The 22,720-nt window shown below is 35.3% G+C and overlaps 1 protein-coding gene across 1 annotated transcript in view; it reads right to left on the reverse strand.

Moving 5' to 3' along the window:
* Positions 1 to 22,720, reverse strand: part of LOC107743214 (collagen alpha-1(XIV) chain-like) — a 126,598-nt gene that overhangs the window by 64,397 nt on the left and 39,481 nt on the right. The window contains exons 6-19 of the mRNA XM_016556357.1: positions 21,371 to 21,526; positions 21,142 to 21,261; positions 19,833 to 19,997; positions 19,397 to 19,558; positions 19,156 to 19,313; positions 17,539 to 17,668; positions 16,404 to 16,546; positions 16,037 to 16,166; positions 13,299 to 13,438; positions 7,081 to 7,213; positions 6,531 to 6,578; positions 6,283 to 6,419; positions 2,113 to 2,248; positions 44 to 166 (exon numbers count right to left, since the gene is read on the reverse strand). Of these exons, the coding sequence (XP_016411843.1) occupies positions 44 to 166; positions 2,113 to 2,248; positions 6,283 to 6,419; positions 6,531 to 6,578; positions 7,081 to 7,213; positions 13,299 to 13,438; positions 16,037 to 16,166; positions 16,404 to 16,546; positions 17,539 to 17,668; positions 19,156 to 19,313; positions 19,397 to 19,558; positions 19,833 to 19,997; positions 21,142 to 21,261; positions 21,371 to 21,526 (1,881 nt within the window). The remainder of the gene's footprint in view (positions 1 to 43; positions 167 to 2,112; positions 2,249 to 6,282; positions 6,420 to 6,530; positions 6,579 to 7,080; positions 7,214 to 13,298; positions 13,439 to 16,036; positions 16,167 to 16,403; positions 16,547 to 17,538; positions 17,669 to 19,155; positions 19,314 to 19,396; positions 19,559 to 19,832; positions 19,998 to 21,141; positions 21,262 to 21,370; positions 21,527 to 22,720) is intronic.

Here is a 22,720-nt window from a genome sequence, read left to right on the forward strand (position 1 = left end):
AACCAGTGTGTGTGTGTGTGTGTGTGTGTGTGTGTGTACATACCAGAGATGGGCTGATAGATGACTCTGTAACCCAAAGTGGGGAACTGAGGGCCATCCCAGCTGATGCGGAAGCGATTATACCATTCATCAGACACTCTGAGGTTACTGGGTCCAGAAAGTGGCACTAACCAATAGAAGAGGGATTATGATTAGTATTTGCGGTCAAGTAATATCAATTATTGGCCAATTGAATTTTATAAAAACTTACATGATTTGAATTGCACAACATGCTATATCATTAAAATGTTCAGGTATAAAAAAAGAATAAATAAACAAATGGATTACTAATAAATAATAAATAATTAATAAATTATCCCAAAAGAAAAAAGATTCAAAAATTTGGGGTCAGTAAAGTTTCTTAATATTTTTGAAAGTCTCCTATGCTCACCAAGGTTGCATTTATTTGATAAAAGGTACAGTAAAAACAATAATATTGTGAAATATTCTTACAATTTAAAATAATGTTTATTATTATAATATATTTTAAAATTATAAATCATTAATTAATTATTAGTAATTTCTTCCTGTGATGGCAAATCTGAATTTTCAGCAGTGATTACTCCTATTTTCAATGTGACATGATTTTTCAGAATTTATTCTAATGTCATGCTTTGGTGCTCAAGAAACATTTTTTTGTTATCATTTTCAATGTTGAAAACAGTTGTGCTGCTTAATATTTTTGTGCGTCATACTGTGATACTTTTTTCAGGATTCTTTGAACTCCAAAAGAATAACAATTATTTGAAATGTATGTTTTGTAACAATGTAAAAATCTTTAATGTCACTTTTTTACTGTCACAATTTCTTTGGGAAAAAAAATCGTACTAACCCCAAACTTTCGTATTGTAAATAAATCAATCAATACGTTGATAAAGAAATTTAAGTAGTTTTTTTTTCTCTCTACAGGCTGTAGTTCTACCCTGAATTCCCAGCATTCTCTTATAAAAGTCTCTGTTTTCACATAATTACCACTCCTCCGCAGAGAATATCACCCCACTCATAATTAATTCAACCTCAATCAGAAACCAGGGCAAAGGTTTTCCAAGACAACTAGCAGACACCTGATCTCAAGATCAGTGTGAGGTGACATTAGCATCTCTAATCAGACACTGGGCTGTAATTTAAAGGTGATCACTGGGAGAAAGTTGTAGATAATCAATCCCATCAGAGGAAAGCAGGCGGGTTTGATTAGTTCATTAGAGTAGGAACACCAGGGCTGGAATGCATAAGATTTATTATGCTTATTTATAGGTAAAATCAATATTATTTAACCTGCTGAAGAATGTGTTTCATTGACTGACCATTCAGCTTCAAAATGCAGTAATGATAAACTGCATCTCAGTGCTGTGATGTAAGAGGATCTATTTTCAGCTCATTCGCACTATATCTGGTACATAAAACAATCAGGTGTGCCATTCATATCATCAAGACAAACGGGAAATTAGTAAGAGCTGAACAATTCTATGCAGATTTAGAATTGAGAGTCAAAAGATGTTGGTTACATTCTGATTCCCTGAGCTTTAAAAAGGGAAAAAGCAGGTATGTTTTTTAACATGTGATTAGTTAGATTAGAAGTGAATCTGCCTCAGGTTCATCACTGCTTTACGGTCAAATTAATTAACTCATTGAAATCACTAACTAACATGGAACTAAATGAGATCACGCTCCTGTTAATACAATGAATGGCATTGTGTTGCATTTTTACTTGATTTATTAAAACAGGATTAAAAATTCATTTATTCCAACCTGGGAATTGAACCCAGGCCGTTCTGCATAACTAGACACTAAATATGTCTAATGCTGCATAAGAACATGCTAAACATTTAGTAAGTGTGAGTTGTTGACGTTTTTAATATTTCAAATTAGCTGAGCAGAGTTGTGTGTTAATGAAGTGTTCATTTTATGATTTCTAAAATGAAGCAAAGGGAGCCAGGACACAACTCAAATCCATAACTATATAATTATGCCAAAGTAGTATGTAATTAGCATAACTGCATCTGTTTTGAAAGAAGTACACATAATGTATTTCATTTATTGTAACTCCAGCAGCATTTGTTCATTCATACTCACGTGTTTTGCCGTTAGAGGCCTTAGACAGAGCTGTGGACTCTCCATCTGCATAAATAGGGGTCACTGTGATCTTGTACCTTGTGTCTGAGAGGAGAGGTTGCAGGATCACGCTTCTTCTGTTTCCCAAGACAAACACCTGGAGAAGAGCAGAATATTCAATACCAGACAAAGCACGGTGTGGGTGTGGGTGCGTTTTGCTTTCTCTGTGAGGACCAAATGTCCTTGAGGTCTCTATGTAGAAACCAGCTTCATAGTAGAAGTAAATCAACATAATGCAGAAATAGTGAATGATTAGTATTAGGGTTAGTATATAATCCTTTAATTTAGCTTCATTTTAATAACAATAGAAGTTAATGGGATGACCCATCATCATACAATATAAAAACGTGTGTGTGTGCGTGTGTGTGTGTACATACAAAGCTGTGATAAAGTAAGTACATCCCAGAAGGTTTTGTCTTTTCTTTCAATATATGTGGGCATATGGATACTGGAACTTCATTTGGACAGTATCAATGAGAGAAAGTGGTATAATAATTAAAAAAAAATAATAATAATAATACAAATTTTACTTTGAATTTTTTTGTCCAACATACAATAATGTTCAAACGTTTGGGGTCAGTCTTTTTTTTTTTTTTTTGTTCAGCAAAGGATCCACTAAACTGATATAAAATGACAGTAAAAACGTTTACAGGTTTACAAAAGATGTATATTTTAAATAAATGCTGTGTTTTTCTATTCATCAAAGACAAATTGTTTGTTTCCACAAAAAATATTAAGCAGTTAAATAAATATTAGCAAATAGTAGCAATTGTTTTCAACATTGATAATAAAGAAATGTAAATATTAGCAATTGTTTTCAACATTGATAATAAAGAAATGTTTCTTGAGCACCAAATCAGCATATTAAATTGATTTCTGAAGGATCGTGTGACACTGAAGACTGGAGTAATATTTGCTGAAGATTTAGCTTTGCCGTCACAGAAATAAATTACATTTTAAAATAATTCAAATAAAACAGTTTAATACAATTTTAATAATATTTCACAATATTACTGTTTTACTGTATTTTTAATCAAATAACTGCAGCCAAAAGCATTAAAATCATCTGGCCCCAAACTTTTGAACTGTAGTATAAATATCAACTATGAATATGTGCATAAATATCTAAATCCGAAAAAAGTACATTTGCCCCCTTTGGCAGGAATAATTTCTTGTAGGTGTTTCTTATAATTGTCCATCAAGCACTTTTTGGTATAATGTGGAATTCATGGTAAGTTTTATGACATTATTTGCAACTCCAAAACTGCAAAAACCCTCAAACCACAACACTCCCACTACTGTGCTTGTGAGTATGAGTTTCTCATTCTCAAATGCTCAAATCTGTCCTTTGACTCATTTGTCTAGAAGTTCTTCATGTAAGTATCGGTTGGCAAACTTCAGTTCTTTTTTTGGAGAGCAGAGGATTCGTCTTTGCTGACCTGCCATATAGACTATATTTGTACAGCCCTTTTTAATGGTTGACTTTCTGAAGCATATTCAAGCATTTCCTGAAGCATTATTGTACATACAGTGGAATGATGGATTGTAAACCGTTAGAAAATGGCTTTAAATCTATTTTTCAGACTCATACGCCACAACATCTTTTCTTCTGAGGGGCTCAGGCAGCTCTGGTGCACCTTGTTGTAATATTAAACACTTGACGTACAGTAGTGATAAATGTAAGGTTGTAATAACTTTTTCCACTAAAGCATTATTATAAAGGATTACATTTTTCATGGGGTGCACTTACATTGTATGTAAGAGGAGGAGAGCGATAACTGCTAGTGTAAGGAGTGATTGTCAAGGATAAAGAAAATGCCAGTATAGTGAAACAATTCCAAATATTTGAGTGTTTGATCAGCTCTCATAAAAGTTATTCTGAGTATAAGCCAAAAGACTAGAAATCTGTGTACTGAACTTTAGGGAGCTGGATGAAAATCAAGAAAGCCAGCACTCAAAGCTCTGTAGCCAGCATCCAATCACTGCAGTCATTCACCACAGACACACCATTAATCACACACACACACACACACACACACACACACACAATCATGGCAGTCCATTGCTTGTTGATAACGAAACGTTGGGTTGCATTATGTGGAGTGCCTTCCTCTGTGTGAGAATACTATCAATGAACAGACTACAAATAAGACAAATGGAAATAAGTCATTTTGTGAATGTTACCCATGCAAAGATTAAGAGGTTATTGAAAAATTCAGAATTCAAAAATCAGAGGTTCTGAATTGACAACATTTTAAGTGTATGCCTTTTACATTTTAAATTACATTTTGAATATTAAATTATTGGATGTTTGTATATTCATGACAGGCTTGTGTTGTGTTTTGTTCCCCATGTGCTCCCTGTGTCCCAGTGTTTAGTCCTTTTTTGGTTATGTTCCTGTCCTGATTATTTCATTGAGTTCATTAGTCTCCACCTGTGTTATTTTATTTGATTCAGGTGCGTTTAATTTACTCCCTCATTATGTCTTGTATTTAAAGTGTAGTCTGTCGGATGTTTCTTTGTCGAGTCTGAACGTCGTTACCTGTTTCCTACGTGTATGTCCCTGATTCCGTGTGAAAGAATAAAGTATGTATTATCGTGAATTCCCCTCCGTCTCCTCGTTCCTCGCTCCTCACAGTAGGGAGCGTGACAATTAAAAGTAATGATTTCTATATTTTTTGCCCAGCACAGGCATTAAATAAATGTATAACTCTGGAATCAAATCATTAGTTACCACAGCAGACTGCACAATATGTTCAGAGTTTATGCTGTGACTTTTTTTTATATCCATAAGTGTACTCAGTGCACCTTTTTCCCTTATTAATACAGTCTTACACATAAAACTGAATCATACACTAAATACACCACTGTTCAAAAGTTTGTGGTTGGTAATATTTTTATTGTTTTGGAAGGATGTCTCTTTTGTTCACCAAGGCTGAATTTATTTACATAAAAAACAACTATATTGTGAAATATTACAATTCAAAATAACTATTTTATTCTATTATTTTCTATTTGAATACTTTGATCAATTTCATCTTTACTGAATAAAAATATTAACTTATTATTATTTTTTTTAATCGTATTGACCCAAAACGTTTGAACGGTAGAATGTGCAGAAAATTATGTTCAATTTTAGCTTCCTTTGATCAGTCAGGTGTGGTAGCCCATTGTCAAGAATGTACTGTTTGACCACCTGCTGTTTTAGACCCTCCTGTTTTTGCTGTGCAGCGTCCTGCAGAACGACTCTCATTAGCGGAACTGTCCACTAATCCGTGGTGCTGAAACCTGAATGCAGGAGATCGTCTCTCTTTTTAAACTTTGCTGGAACTTTCCCTCAAATGAGGCATGCTCTCCCTTACTATCCCTCTCAGATGTTCTCTCTCTACTTCTCACATTTTGCTCAGTGACCTAAATGGCACTTGAAAAGATAACAGAATTTCCTTTTTCCCAGTCCCATCTCCTTTATCCATCTCCTTTATACCTTGACCCCAATGATTCTCCAGGAGAATTACAACCCAGGAGAGGTCGATATTCTGTACAGTTAGGGGCGACAAGTCACCAGAGTTTGAATAAAACTTTACACCACGAAAGATCTTAACCGTGCCAGACCAAGGTTGCAGCAAAGTCAGCCAAATGCCACAAAACAGCAGATTCCTACATCAGAAGAACAGCCATGTTTTAATTCACTCCTGCAATTCCTCACCGTATGATTATGCACTGCAGGAATGTGACAAAGGGACTTCCAGTGCATGCATTTAAAAAGGTCCCTTTGAGCAAGACATGTCCTTGCAATAGATAACACAAGCAGCAGAGCTGTATCATTCAACTCCACTTACCTGGAGGAATATGATAAGCCTGCAATATTATAGCACAGAGGTAATAAATTGTTCCGTTATATTTTTATAGCACAAGAGCAATATAGGTAGCTTTTTGAAATAACAGCCTCACTGGGACACAAATAAGACAAGTGAATGTTGCCCTCTTTATGTACTCGGATTCGGAGAGGAGAGTGCAGCTAAACTGTTCGAGAAGACAGGAAGATGATGATGACAAAAAGCGAGCTCGGTCTTGTGTTGTTATATTAACATTAGTTATGGATGTCTGTGTGCTGCGGTTATGTTTACTCACTGTCCCTTCTGTGCGGTCTGCACTGACATATGTCACTTTGTACTGCTCCACGTCTGAGTCCAGTACCTCCCAGTTCACTTGCATACTGAAGGGTGTCTCCTCGTCCACCCACAGGTTACTCACTCCCAGATGAACAACTAGATGATACAGATCAACTTAGACACAATACATTCTGGGGTATTGATCTACCCATCTATCCATCCATCCAATGTTCAAATAACAGTAGGATAAAGTCATATTTGTCTTACATGCTGTAGTGGAGGGAAAAGTGGTGGGAACTTCTGTGGTCCAGCCCACTGAAATCAAAAACAAAACAAAAGAAAAAATCAAAGCAAATCAAAAAGGAAGACAAAGCAAAACAAACCCAAAGCAAAGCACAAAAACAACCAAGCAAAGCAAAGCAAAAAAAAAAAAAAAAGCAAAACAAAGCAAATCAAAAAGCAAAGCAAAAAACAATAAAGAACAACAAAAAACAAATTGATAACAAATGACAAAAAAGAAAAGCAAAGCAACGAAAGAAGACAACGCGAAACAAAACCAAAGCAAAGCACAAAAACAGCAAAGCAAAAAAACGAAACAAAGCAAAACAAAAAAGCAAAGCAAAGCAAAACAAAGCCAAAGCAATGCACAAAAAAACAAAGCAAAGCAAAATAAAAAGAACAACAAAAAAAAAATCAATAACAAATGACAAAAACAAACAAGAAAAGCAATTAAAAAACAAAGCAATTAGTCAGTTTGAAATAATGTGAATTATCTGGTTGGTGTTAAACATTTAAACAACATTATTTCATGTCTTACATGTATTCTCAAGCACAACCACAGGGCTGCTCTCCGTTTCGTCTTTATAGATGGCTGAGAGTGACACCTTATACTCTGTAAAAGGACTCAGGTCTTGAATCACATATGAGTCCTCAGCTCCATTCAGCATCCTCTACACAACACACAAACACAAAAGCACCCAGTTACAGTATAAACCAGAACTATAACAACATTTCAACAGTGCTGAGAGTAGGTTAAACCTCCTGTTTGGTAATCATCAACAAGTGGTTTGAGAGTTAATTAAAATCAGATATTTTGGAATGCATGGGACAACACCACCTTTTTTAAATAGCCTGTAGATTATGTTACAGACCAGACAAACCACACTTGACAGCAAAGAAGATACTTTACAGTCAATTGTAAAGATTTATCACCAAGTGTCGGAGGGTGATGATGAAGAAAATGGACAGTCCAATTCTGAAGCAAGGCCACATCGATTTTAGTCAAGTTCCAAGAGTGACGGCTCTGATGAAGAGGCCCACCACAGTCATCATCGAGAGGATGCTGAGATGTAGACTAACACATTATTTTCTTATTATTCTGTATGTCGTAAACTACAGTCTGCTTATGGTTGTACCATTAGATCAGGGATCCTCAAATCTGGCTCGCGAGATCCACTTTCCTGCAGAGTTTAGCTCTAACCCTAATCAAACACAACTGTGCATGCTAATCAATGTCTTCAGGATCACTAGAAAATCACAGGTAGGTGAGTTTGATCAGAGTTGGAGCTAAACTCCAGATTTGAGAATCCCTGCATTAGATCAATGACAGATGGCATTTATAAATGGAGAAGATTGGATTTTTACTCAGATTTGTGTGCGTCATTGTGCAGAACATAAGTCAACAGTATTTTCTGTCCATTTTCCAGAAAAAGTCATAGTAGCTGCAACAGTATACAGACAAAACATTGTGTTTTGTCTGGTATAAATGTTGGTGGCTGCTCAGCGAAGCACCTACGCCATGCCAGCAACAAGAACATGCATTAAAAAGCAAGCCTGCTATCAGGAAAGCTTTGGATCTCAGTCAGCTCTGGGCCGTCCCAGCAAACCCCTGTGTTTCTGGGCTGACTCCTCTGCTCTGGGACCTGAAGCTTCAGCCACATTCCAGTCTGCCTCACAGCATTTTATTATTTTCTGCTCTGGTGGCTCTTGGTAAACATATCGACCTGCGGTGCTATCTATAAAAAACAGCTGCACTGACTCCTGGCCAGTAATAAAAATTTTCTCCGTCACACACTCACACACGCTTGTGTCTGTAGTCACGCGTGGCAGGGATAGCGGTGATGGGACGTGTTCAGTATGCTGCTGGTTGTTTTGGTGTTTGTGAGTGCCGGTGACTGGTCATTTCTAATAGTGAATTACAGTGGGCCCCAGGCTTCGGGTTAGGAGAAAGTATTGATTGACTCATAAATCATTTTCAAGGACCTCATAAAATTCATATTTCACTTTCTCTTTTTCAATATATATATAGTTTTTTGGAACTAATATCTAGCAATGGATGTTTAAAACAGCAAGTAAGTCACAATGGAGAAACATTGTAGAAAAGTCAAAGAGAAAGCAGAGAACTTAAGGGTTCAGGGTTTGGCTGGTTAGCATGTGCCCCTGCTGGAAGATGGCATGACTCCACCATCCTACTGCCAAAAAAACATCTGTCTCCACTAACAAACAAAATGCTTTTGCAAGCCACATCAAAAATATTTCATTATATTATAGTAATATTTTGCCAATGACCAACTGATTCATATATGTATTTAATTTTTAAGAGTTCTTATAAGCATGAAACAGACTTATTATCAGGGGTGCACATAAGGGGTACGCATGTGCGCATGCACAACCAAAATAAAAAATGCACTGTGTAAATAAGTTCAAATGCTCATTTGCATACTGACATGGTTAACAGCTATTAATGCACAATTACCATTTTAGATCGACAAACTGTAATACTTTATAAGATATCAATCAGCAGCGCTAAACCGCTGCATACTTCCCGGCAAAATAAAGGCTTGCTGATTTTAAGTTTGAAAATGATGAAAATTCATATTTTAAAAAAGTAAATATTAGATTTTTTTAGGTTTACTATATAATAATTGTATTTTTATTTAACAATCCCTTTTTATTTTAAAATATAATAGTATTATCACACTTTATTTTTTTGTTTATTATTTTATTTGACACAAAAACTAAATAAATTAAGTGCAATATTATTATTATCACTATTATTTTTTTAATATAGTTATATTTGGTCACACTATGTGCAGTGTGAGGACCAAACTAAATTTCCAGGTGCTCTTATGAGAGCCAGGCTGAAAAACTTATGTGCACCCCTGCTTATTATTAATGTTTATATTATTATATTATATTATATTATATTATAGCTCAATTATTTTTAAATATTTGTTTAAGAAGTCTTTTATGCTCACAAAGTCTGCATTTGATCAAAAATACAGAAAATACAATAACATTGTGAAAGATTATTCAAATTTAAAATAAATGTTTTCTATTTAAATATATTTGAAAATGTAATTTATGCATGTGAAGGAAAAAAAAACAATTTAATTTGCTGATTTGGCAATCAAGCAACATTTCCTCTTTTTATTAATGCAGAAAGCAGATACATTCTGGATTATTTGATGATTAGAATTCATTCATTTATTTGAAGTATATATTTTTATAATAATTCACTGTCACTTATTATCATTTAAATACATGGTTGCTGAATAAGTATTCATTTATTTTAAACAAAATTAAATCAAACATCGTACTGACCCCAAACTATTATATTATATTATATTATATTATATTATTACAAAAAATTAATTAAAAAGCAAAACCAAGTACCTTCTAGCTGCACAGAAACAAAAAATAATGACGCAGCAAATGCAGCAAATATAATGCAGGCCCTTGTAGTTATTTATTCTTAAAGTATTATTTTACTAATATTCAGTAATTTGAATAATTTTATTTTAGGGATGCAACGATATTATCAATATCGTGATCGCGATAGCAAATTATCGTGGTCACATGACGATATAAAACGATAGGTCATCCGGGCAAAAAGTGTAGTTTTTAAAATATATTTAAACTTCTTATTTTAAAATAAAAAGTCTTTAAAGTTGTGTGTTTGGGCCATTATGCTTTGGCACAGTATCTGTCAAACGAACTAAAACCAAAAGCACAATATGGCTTAATCCCTTCATCAAGTCTGTTTGCGCTGTGCGTTTCAAAGCGAAGTGCACACAGTACGTTTACATGGACATCAGTAACCTAATTATGTACCTTATTCTGAATAAGACAATATTACGATTAAGGTGTTTACATGAGTTGCTTTTAGAATATTCCTTTCATATTCCCGTTTTACATATTGTACATAGTTCGATTAATGGCACACGTCATTAAGTCACCACGTGACGCCATCCGATGTCCCCTCCGTAATTTCACCTATAAACATACAGTTCGTCTTCGTTATGATGCCATATACAGTTTTGGGTGTTTCATTTTTAATTTACTGAAAGCTTCAAGTGCAGTTAATTATTTGTCATGCTATACATGCAAACAGACGACGGCGTTGTTGAAGCCATTCTTTTATTTGCCGTCAAACGGTTGGCCGTGTGTGTCCTGTTGCAAAATGCGGCGAAAAGTCCTACACGAAGGTAATAATGTGATTAAGGTGTTTAAATGTCTTTACTGCACTTCAATAATGCGACTAAAATAGGAATACTCCACATGTCTTAATTCGATTTCTGTTTACTTCGATTATGTCTTTAGCCGGATTAAGGTAATCAAAAATCTCTGTTTACATGGTAGATTCTTAATCAGAGTATTGTCTTAATCGTATTAAAATCGGAGTATTGTTGTCCATGTAAACGTACTGATTGTTTAGGAGATCAGCTCATGATCCGGTGTTTTCCGCGCCTCAGAACGGCTTCGTTCACAGTGAATGAATGCAGTGAACTCGTTTATTTCACGCGCTGTGAGTTTAGCGCGCGTTTGGGAACGCAACAGCCACCAGTTAAGCTTTATTTTTGCGGCAGATGATTACAGCATTTCACTAGATTTGTAGTGAGACGCGTTTTTGTAAACATGTTTTCACTGAAGCTGGAGTTTTCCTTCATAATAAAAGCTCTACTGCCGTTTCCGTCCAAATAAAAGTTTAAAAGTGCAGTATGAGTTGCTGACAGCTAGCGGTTTAAATGCAGTCCAAATTCAAAATATCTCATTCAAGTGTAGAAATTAGAAAAAAAGTATTGTATTTTCCCTACTTTAATGTAAAGCAAAAATAATATACCTATGAAATATTCATTTTCATTTATTTTACAGTGCAATTGTTTTACAATATGGCTATTACTGTCATTGTTGTTATTATATTGTAATTTGTTTGGCTTCCTAAAACACCAGTGTGAATGTAATTTAGACTGAGACAGTATATCACAAATAAAAAGAGGGTTGAGTCCCCTTTAATGTTCAGGTACAAGTCAATTCACTGACTTTTTTCTGTTTTTTCTGATCAGCTATCATTTCCCTCTGATTTTAGGAATAAATTATGGGTAGGGATTGGGCTTAGTCTATATTTTTGGACAGTAATGTTGATCCAGGAACATGTCTTACTTGGTGAAATCACGGCAACCGATGTAAGTGAGAGATTCATTTCACAGTCTACACAGCTTCATTATGGCAAGTTTTTTTTTTTAATCGTGGTGGACTGAAGTCAGTGATAATGTTCTTTGATGATGTAAATGGTTTTTGCTCGGTTTCTGTATACAATTTATTATGTTTTATTTATTAAGTTGTGATCACATTACATTCAAATTCAGCATAAAAAATATTTTTGAATATGAAACGCATATCTGGTAGGTTACTTGCCTAAAACAATGGGTTTATGATGTGTGTAGTTAATAGATTACACTAACATTAGGCTACCTTTAGCCTTACACTTAATTCTCCGCCGATGAAAAAAAAAGTATTGACACCCAGTATTGATTGAAAGTAAGGAACCCTCAGAAGACAGACTAGTCAACTAGTTGGTTACAAGATTTCCATTTTATGTCAGTGAAATTTGTCTTGGCACACATCCCGAGTTGGAACATTATTTTTCAAATACATTTGTGCTGTACACACTGACTGTACATTCTCTGTTTCTTACTGTACTTATTCTGTATTTTTGTGTCTCAGATGGGTGAGGTGTGTGTTAACTGGAGATACTCACGCACCTGTCACATGATGAAGTCTCTTCCATTTCCAGTGAATGTAGCTTTGGAAACTCTGCAATGTCAGTAACCAGTTTCACCAGAAACGTCCTACCACAGGACTGCACTTGGGAAATTAATTAAATAGCAATTGTATTTAACCAGCAGGATGTCACGTGTCATTTCTTTTATGTTCAAGGATTCTTATTTTGATAATTCACAACCAGTTTGTATTTTCATTTCCTGTTGGTTAACTTCCTGTTTATGTCTGTTTCTATAGTTTCTGATTCATCACCTGTTTCTAGTCTTGCTGCAGTTTCTGTCAAAATAAAAGCTTACAGTTGCAGTGTGTAATAATGTCAGCTAGTGGTTTAAATGGGTAATGCAGTCCAAATTCAAAATATCTCATTCAAGTGTAGAAATTAGAAAAAAAGTATTGTATTTTCCCTACTTTAATGTAAAGCAAAAATAATATACCTATGAAATATTCATTTTCATTTATTTTACAGTGCAATTGTTTTACAATATGGCTATTACTGTCATTGTTGTTATTATATTGTAATTTGTTTGGCTTCCTAAAACACCAGTGTGAATGTAATTTAGACTGAGACAGTATATCACAAATAAAAAGAGGGTTGAGTCCCCTTTAATGTTCAGGTACAAGTCAATTCACTGACTTTTTTCTGACTTAAGTTTTCTTAGTTAAGAACATGGGTTGGAGCTCTTAATTTTGAACTCTCAAAGTGCATTAGACAGAAGAATTTAACTTTAAAACGTACAAAATTTTCTTTTTTTCCCAATTCTTCATTTGTATTTTTTTAACATCGCAATGAATATTATCATATCGTGGATGTCATATCGCGATATTATCATATCGTGAGATTTTGATATCGTTAAATCCCTATTTTATATACTATACATCTGATTAACTGAGTGTGAGAGTGAATGAGAGCATGTTTGTTTGACAGAGAAACGAGTGCTTGTCATGTATTGTAGGTTGTGCTGTAGTGATCACCTGACTGGTCTGGACACCATCTGTCTTCATATACACGACACGGTAGCCCTTAACCTTACTGGACACTGTGTCCCAGTTGAGTCGCACAGAGCTGTGGTCAACTTCAGTGACCCGCAGGTTACGTGGAGGTCTCAGGGACACTGCAGGAAGACAAGGACTAATGATCAATCACTGACACATACTGAATTTTAAGTGACATTGTTACAACATTAAAGTCACAATGATTTTGATGCACTTTTTAACTGCTCATTAATTTTCCTAAAAACACGTTCTGTCCTTGTCTTCCAACTCGAGAATGAGAGCGTGTAAGACAATGTAACATCTTTGAGTTAAACTTGTTAAACAGACATATGAACGCATCGTGGTCACCATCTGCCGCAGCAGGGCTCGGGTGAGAATTTGAGGGGGGCTGTATCGTGGAGTTAACCACTTAAACCTTCGCTCCTTACGTGACAGGAATCCGGTAAACTTTTTCGTTCAATCTTCCCTATCTTCTTCTGACACCACTCCAGTGACAATGGCATTGATAAACGCGAGATCTCTGGCAAATAAAACTTTTATTCTGAACGATCTCTTTGCCTCTCACGAACTTGATTTTTTATTTGTTACTGAGACTTGGCTTAACGCTGGCGACACGTCTTCACTCTCTGAACTCTCTTCTGCTGGTTGCAGTTTTGTCTGTCAATCCAGCAGATCTCTGCGCTCAAATGAACAACTACTCCTAATGGTTCCGCGATCTCATCTAAAATGTAGAGGGGATCGTGCTTTCTCTGTGGCAGCTCCTAGGCTCTGGAATGCCCTTCCTCTGTCTATTAGAACTTCTCCAACTTTGGGTGTTTTTCAGAGTTCGCTTAAATCTCATTTGTTTTCTCTAGCTGTGCATGATATTTGTTGTTACTATTATTATTTATGTATTTTTATTTTTTTATTTTATTTTACTATTATTATTTTTCATTTGTTTTTATATTATTCTTATTTTTTTTCCCCTTATCTTTTTCTGTACAGCACTTTGGTTCCAGTCGTGGTTATTATTTTTCATTTGTTTTTATATTATTCTTATTATTCTTTTTTTTTTTTTCCCCTTATCTTTTTCTGTACAGCACTTTGGTTCCAGTCGTGGTGTTGTGCTTTATAAATAAAGTTTGAGTTGAGTTGAGTTGAGGTCATTTTGATTCATTTTAATGAACCAGTTCAAACTGCCAGTTTTAATTAATAGTTTTTTTTTCATATATTAAACTATATACAGTAGGATTTAGTAGGATTTTTTTCTTTAATTATACTTTTATTCAGCAAGGATGCATTAATCTCATCAAAAGTGACCATAAAAACATTTATAATGTTAAATGTTGGGGAAAAGATTTTATAAATGCTAATAAATGTTGTTCTTTTGAACTTTCAATGAATCAAATAATTCTAAAAAAACGCATCACGGTTTCACCAGATCAGCATATTAAAATGATTTCTCAAGACCAGTGTTGGGCAGTAATGCATTACTTTGTAACGCGTTACTGTAATTTGATCACTTTTTTAGTAACGGAGTAATTTAATGCGTTATAATTTTCAAAATAGTAATTAGAGTATAGTTACAAGCCAAAGTCTCTATACGTTACTGCCGCGTTACATTCTGCCCAAGTGGCAACCTCCCGCTCTCTCTCGTGAAGCCAACAAGGAAGTGACTTAAACTGTAATTCATCAACTGGCCGCTAGAGGCTGGCTGCAAAAGGGATGTTAAAATGCCAACTTTACAGCAGAAAAAAACATGTTTACAGTCTATATAGCTCATTTTGCCCTTCATGATAACTGTGAGGGGGGTGAATTTTTGTATAACTCATCCGTTTAAATTATATTAAGCCTTAAACTTCTGCATAATTAAGGGCGTGGCCACTTGAGTGACAGGTGGATTGCCGCTGCTGTCACCACCGTCGCGCTAGGTGGGCGTGGCTTCAGCAACCTGCTCCCGCCTCTTTGCCCATTTTCGATTATCCGGGAGTGACGCGCGGTGACGCGCTGCCAAGATGGCGACGGCCACCTCCGCCCACTTTTGAGCTTCAAAAACGCTCTTCGGAAATCTACGGGTGACGTCACGGACACTACGTCCATGTTTTTATACAGTTTATGATTCTGCCATGCCAAACCATGCACGCAGCAGCCGCTTGTGCTTTAGTTAAAAATAACAGTGTTCTGTGAATGTTGATGCTTTAATAACAAATATTTATCGGGAGCGTGTATGCTGGGATTTCATAAATTTAATACCTTGACCTTTTAATGTATTTTTTTATGTATTTTGACCTTTTAGTTACTTTTTAACTGCAGTGTAAATTAAAATGTTTTGTGAATATATGAAAATGTGCCTTGATTATTGAACTAAAATGCACATCTTAACAGACGTTTACTCTTTGAATTCAACATTTTTAATATAATTGGCTACTATGGCTGTTTTGATTAAATCATTTTTGATCTGATTAAAAAAAAAAACACACAATTATAAGCCATTTCAAAACAAATACACACATACTGATTATTATTAAAAGACTGAAAATATTTAAATATTTTATTTATCTATACCACCCAGCCCTATTACTTGGAGCACCTTTAAACACATTTTAGTGTTTATTAATTAATTATTCTGAGTTTATCTGTGCAGCAGAATTCAAAATAGAACCATTAAACATAAAAACAGGTTGGAAAGAAAACTGATTGCATGTTTAAATTTAAAACAGACTGGCTTGGACACTCACTGGTGGTATCCTGAACAGTAATGGGATCACTGGCCTCCTCTCCGAACATGGCATAGACTGTAACGGTGTACTCTGTGTCAGGAATCATTTCAGTCAGTTCCACATCAGTCACCGACTCATCCACCTTTAGCTGTATCCCAAAAACAACGGCAACACCTTTAGAGCAGCATAAAGGCTGCTGAAACACAGATCAAAGTGCAACCAAGGGAACTCAAACGTGATGAATGTTATTCTTCTTCTACGGCTCCCATGAAAAGAGTCTAACAGCAAAGTTACTATTTTGGGGGAAGTGTCATCATGCCGGCGCGGTCTTAATGTTTACTCAAACACAGACAGGCACACTCACAAAGACAATTTGCAGCCTCACCTCTCTTTCATCTGTAGTCTCACTTCTCAGTGGAGCGTAAAGGATCATGTACCCAGAAGCCCCTTCTGCATCCCTCCAGCGGGCTCTCATGCTGTTGTCTGTCACGTCGTACACCTCGAGATCACTCACTGTTGGTAGAGCAACTGAGATACACACATACATACAAATCAGACATCCATATTTAACACAGACAGACGGTCTGTTTTTTTTGTGTGTGTTTGCATGTGTGTGAATGCGAACATTGTAGTCATTTTATAAATCCATATTTTTGTCTTATTTTACAGTAAAAATACTGAAAAAAATCATCGCCAAATGGCCTTGTGGGCAGCACACTGACATGTAGCTCGGTTGATTTAATTTAATCTTTATATTAATCTATATATATAATGCATTTTGAATTACACTTAAAGTTACATTTTAATATCTTTTTAAAGAATAATTTATCATTTTATTTATTTAAGAATAATAATGCTTAAAATGGAAAAATATTTAAAATGTAAACATTTAATTTACTTTAATTCATTACATTTTATTTAGTCTATTTTAAATCCAAATTTTATTTCAGAAAACAACTTATAATATCTAACACAATTTAGCTTCTCATTTAAATCTTGCTTTACTGGGGGAAAAAAATACTGATTAAACAATTTGTTTGTGTGTCTTGAGTATTTTTCAGTTTTGGATGTGCGTGTAAAAGATTTGCAAAGATCAGAAGTGTGTTCTGAGTTGGATTCTGTGAAGAGTGTGACTTTGATGGAGTGTGAAGGGAAGCAGAAAATGTTTTCATTCTGGAACAAGCACACATGAACGGTCTTTACAACAATCTTCTACCACAAACCAAAGACTTTAAACATCTTAATCAAACACAAAACGTTTCAGAAGTCAGTTCTGTGTTCTTGAGCTGACTGACATGCGTCTGCTCAAAAGTAGTGGTTAGGAAATAAACATACTGTATATTAGAAGGTGATGATAGAATTAGTGTAAAGGGCATTTAGGAAAAAGAAATAGGCATGTGGTTTGTGGGTAATGACTGTTCTACAGTGAAATTGTGTTGAAGGACACAAGCCTGTAACACATGTGATTTGAAATGTTCTGTAGTCAAGGTTGGTCGTGGCAAGTTTAGAATATGACTCACGCGTGATCTCGCTGCCTCTCAGAGCGTCACTCGCTGCGCTGCGGTACACAGCGAACACAGCAATCTCATATTCAGTCAGAGAGTTCAAATTCTGCAGGACGACTGAATTCTCCGTGCCGCCCACCACAATCTGTACAGCAAGACAACAGCGGTTTGTGATGCCGAGCACAGCAGTTTGCAGAATGGTTATGAAAAATAGGACCAAAAAACTCAGCTGTATTTAATAATGTGGCAAACTGCAGCACAAAATATTTATAGTATTGAGCTGACACCCATCACAAAAATGGAAATAGAACAAAAGATAAAAGAGGCACTGAAAAGTATTTTGATATTTAAGCTACAGTTAAAAATGCAATACTGTCATTCCTCTAGATAACAAAATATCAAACGAACTGGGGTTTATTTTTAAGCCAGAAAGCACAAAAATGACTTAAAAAACAATGACAATGAATGTTGAACATCTGGAGAACATCAGTTGACATATATAGTAGGACCTCTGACAAAAGGTCATCTATCTTCTAAAATACATTATTTTCTTCAACCTCATGTTGTTACAAACCTGTACTCATTTATTTGACTGTAAAAAAAAAAATCTGTGACATTTACAGTAAAATACCGGCAGCTGTGGTTGCCAGAACTTCACCGCAAAAAATATGGTAGCAACATTTTAGGTTTTACAGACCTAACTTAAATTCACAATAAAATGCAGTATTTCATTAACTGATGTAATGTTAATTAACCAACATATTTAAGTACTAATATCTGTTTTGAACCATTGTAATGCACTGATAACCACCAAAAACAGGTGGTGATGAGAAAGTCACATGATGAACCAAAGCTCATCACAAACAGCTTTTCTACGAGCTGAGGAGGGCAATACTTATATATAGAAGGTGCAGTGTCATTCACACAAACACTAAACCCCATCATGGTGACACACATGATACTGAAATAATGCAATAAACATTAATTTAACAACATTAGATGTAAGATTAAACCCTAGTGTACACAACTGATAAGAAAAAACTAAGAAGAAACGTTATAAAAAAAATTTTTTTTTTTTAAATATAAAATATGAAGTGTCATGCAGGGAATTCTGCGAGTGTCAATTTACGGTTTTTCACTGTAAATTATACAATGACTTTTTCTTTTTCACTTTCAAAAATCGTATTTTTAACAGTATTTTACTGTAAAATTACATTAAATGTAATTACATGTATTCACCGAATATAGTATGGAAACTTACGGTTAACCAGTTAACAGGTTTTTACTGTAGCATTTTTACAGTCTTTTACTGTTAAAATCACAATCATTATTTTACAGTATGGGGAAGACAACAGAAGATTGTTTTTTGATCATACAATAAAAGTCAGTCAGTGGGGTTAAATGTTGTTCTGAACCTCATAGACTTTCATTATGTGGGTCTTTTGTGTTCTACAGAAGAAATTTATACAGGTTTGGAATGACATAAGGAATGACATAAGAAATGACATAAGAAATTTATTTTTTGGGTAAACTATCCCTTTAAGTGGCTTTTAGGTGGAAGGTTTTGGATATTTTGTGGCATTGCTAATAGCCGAGTAGCATATTTGAAAGTTGCAATAGAGCATTGGTCACCTCTTCCAGAATATCTGCTCCAGTTGGATGGTAAACAACCCGATATTTTTCCACACCGCCAGACGCACGAGTCCAAGACACACGAAAACTGTGTGCAGTCACCTCAGAAGTGACCAAGTCCTGGGGTGGAGATGCCGTCTCTTCAGTGGAAGAATCTCCTGTCAATCATGAGGGAATCATGGGGCTTTGGATCAGACATCAGATACTGTATCTAAGTTTAAATAGCAATTAAAACACTCACGTTTAATATCTTTGTCTTGTTGTTCCACTCCATCACACACCTTTCTGGTCAGACCGTTCACTATAGTGCTCATGATACTGAAGTCTGCCACATTATAAACGTGTGTTTCCTCTGGTTCAGAGACGATGGCCTTCAGCTCGTTCTCATCAGCATTCTTCACACCTACGCACAACCACACATATTCACACAGGTTTCTGGAATACCTCAAATAAATAACTTGTGTTGATAATATGTCAGTGTTGACAGTCTATAATCTTTTGGCAGATTTTGTAAATACGTATTAATGATAAAATTCATGAATTACTTCTGAAAAGCTCTGCAACATGTCTACATCATCCCTGAGGATGTTTATTTAACACTGGATGGACATTTATTTACATACTGCATCTATTAAATTCAATGTACACAAAAAAATGCATGAGGATTTTTCAAATACCAATGGCAAATAACTCGACTCCAGCGCTTCTCAGGGTCTGAGCAGGTGGGTTAACGTCATCCTGGGATTTGCCGTCGGTTATCAGAATTCCAATTTTGGGAACATCACTACGAGCCCCAGACTCGGGTTTGAAGCTGTTCTCCAGGATGTAGGTAAGCGCAAGACCTAGCCAGACCAAAATAGTAAATGAAAGAGTTTCATAAAATAAAGTTACTAGAAAAAAAAGTCACAACTGTGAGATATAAAGTTGCCATTACAAAGAGTGAATTCGCAATTAGTCCAACAAATAAAATCACAAATACAAGAAAAAAATCACAACTGTGAGCTATAAAGGTATAAGAAATATAAAAAATGAAATTATGAGTAATAGTCATCACTGTGAGCTATAACGTCACAATTACAAGAAATAAAGCCGCAATTGTGAGAAATGAAATAGCAAAGAAAGTAAGTCATAATTATTAGATATAAGGATGCAATTCTGAAATATGAAGTTGGATTTCGGAAACATTAAGTTGCAATTACAAAAAGTGAAGTTAATTATAGTATAAAATAGGTGAAGTTAATTGTAGCATAGGAAATAAAGTCACAAATAAAAAAAGTTGAAACTGCAGCAAAGTCACAATTATGAGAAATAAAATCACAATTACAAGAAAGTAAGTCACAATTGTGAGATATAAAGTCAGTTGCAAAACACTAAGTCACAATTGTGAGATATAAAGTCACAATTACAAGAAACTAAGTCACAATTGTGAAATATAAAATCACAATTGCAAGAAACTAAGTCACAATTGTGAGATATAAAGTTACAATTACAAGAAACTAAGTCACAATTGTGAGATAAAATCACAATTACAAGAAACTAAGTCACGACTGTAAGATCTAAAATTGCAATTACAGGAAAGTAAGTCACAATTGTGAGATATAAAGTCACAATTATGAGCAATAAAATCAGTTTTGAGGAATAAAAATTGCAATCACGGGAAAGTAAGTCACAACTGTGAGACATAAAGTTGCAATTGTGATTTATGAATTTGCTCTACCACAGTACAATATAAATAGCACCTATAGTGCCTGGTAATGTTGGACTGGGTGGTTAGTATACAAAATGCAGGTTTCTGCACTGAAAAAATATACACAAAAGTGAAATACTAATTTAGTTATTTATTGCCATGCCTACATTAACAATTTGTTGTGCTTTGGATTTGTACTTTGGTGCACTGATCAGACTGGTTATTAACACTTTCACAAGGCACAGTATATCCGTGTCTCTAGAACAATGGAAAAGGTCTGGAAAAGCACAGCACATTACCTGTGAGAGTGTTGCCTCCCTTGTACGGCAGGTTTTTGACAGCATCTATTACTGCATCTTTTGTACTGAAGCCATTCAAGTGCCACTCAATCCGTGGATCGCCGCTGTACTGGGCCAGTCCTAAAACACAAAAAAACACATTCAGGGAACACAATAACACTTTACAGGTCAGATCTAAATTAAAAGCAAATTAATATATGATCCATTACTATACATTAATCGAACCCACCTATCCGGGTTTTGTCTATTCCCACATCGAAGGCATTGACCAGGTTTTCAAGGAACATACGAATCAGATGGAAATTGATTCGCCCAATACTCCAAGATCCATCGACCAGGATGACAATATCCGCAATGGCAGAAGTTGTGCAGACAAACTGATCCACTGGATTATGAGAGATGAACAGAGAGAAAGAGACAACTCTCAAAGAAAGAATGAACCTTGCACATATACAGTCCCACATGTCTATAGATCCAAAAACATTGTTCTCTGAAGAAACAAACAAACCCAGCACCATATCACAAATTACACAGCAGTCTGTGAATGCAGGTACGGTTTTATTGAGCCAATTTGTCATTGCACAAAGTATCATCAGAGCGCAGGGAAGAACATGCTTGATTTATGAACACTCACAATCAACAAAAGCAAAATTATTTTACTCATAATTTTAACAGAGCATCTTTGGGATCCACACTGGTTAGAGACAACTGATGGCATCTTGAACTCCAAAAAATCATGTGTGTGTTTATGTCTCTGCGAGTGTGACGGTAACTCCTGGCAGTCCCACTGTGCAATAACTACATATCCACACACAGAGGGGGTAAAGTGATGAAGTGTCAGTACGGGCAGTAAATCTGAGGAGCGCAGGACCACAGAGCTCAGCAGTGTATCATGGGAGTCTGTTTTGTTCCTCCCTCAATCATTTATTTTCACAGAAGAACTGGCCGTCAAAGGCTTATAGCATGATGCAAGTAATGTCTATAAGAGCATTAGTGTTTGGCACCATCTACAGAGGCTGAAATACAGAACAGGGACATTATCCAAACTCAACTAGTCCTGGACATGAATACAGAGAAATCCATTGACGCAAAGATGGCAGCGAGGAGTAGAGAATTGAGGCTCTTAATCCGTTGCTAATGACATATTTCCATAAGCTTAAAAGAGAGTGATTTACATTTTAAAGGGATAGTTCATCCAAAAATTTAAAATGTTATTATTATTTCCTCACACTCATGTCATTCCAAACCTGATTGTCATTCTTCCATGGAACATAAAAGGTGAAAAATGTTTTCAGTGTAATGAAAGTGAATAAGGATTTCAAAAAGATGCAAAAGGACCAGAAAGTAGTCCACAGAACTTATATTCCATGTGAATCATATGTTATTTTTGTGTAAGGCACAGACCAAAATGTATTATTCCCAAATAAGCTTTTATTCCAGGGAGTTGCTAAGTATTGAACTCCAGAACCAAATCTCTGATTTGTAAAAAAAAAAAAAAAAAAAAAAAAAAAAAGTTTTTAAAAATGAATACAAAATGACCAGCTAACATTAATTGACTAATCATATCAGCAGCACATGT

Source organism: Sinocyclocheilus rhinocerous, unplaced genomic scaffold (assembly GCF_001515625.1).
Source record: "Sinocyclocheilus rhinocerous isolate Xijiao unplaced genomic scaffold, SAMN03320098_v1.1 scaffold946, whole genome shotgun sequence".
NCBI classification, from domain to species: domain Eukaryota; kingdom Metazoa; phylum Chordata; class Actinopteri; order Cypriniformes; family Cyprinidae; genus Sinocyclocheilus; species Sinocyclocheilus rhinocerous.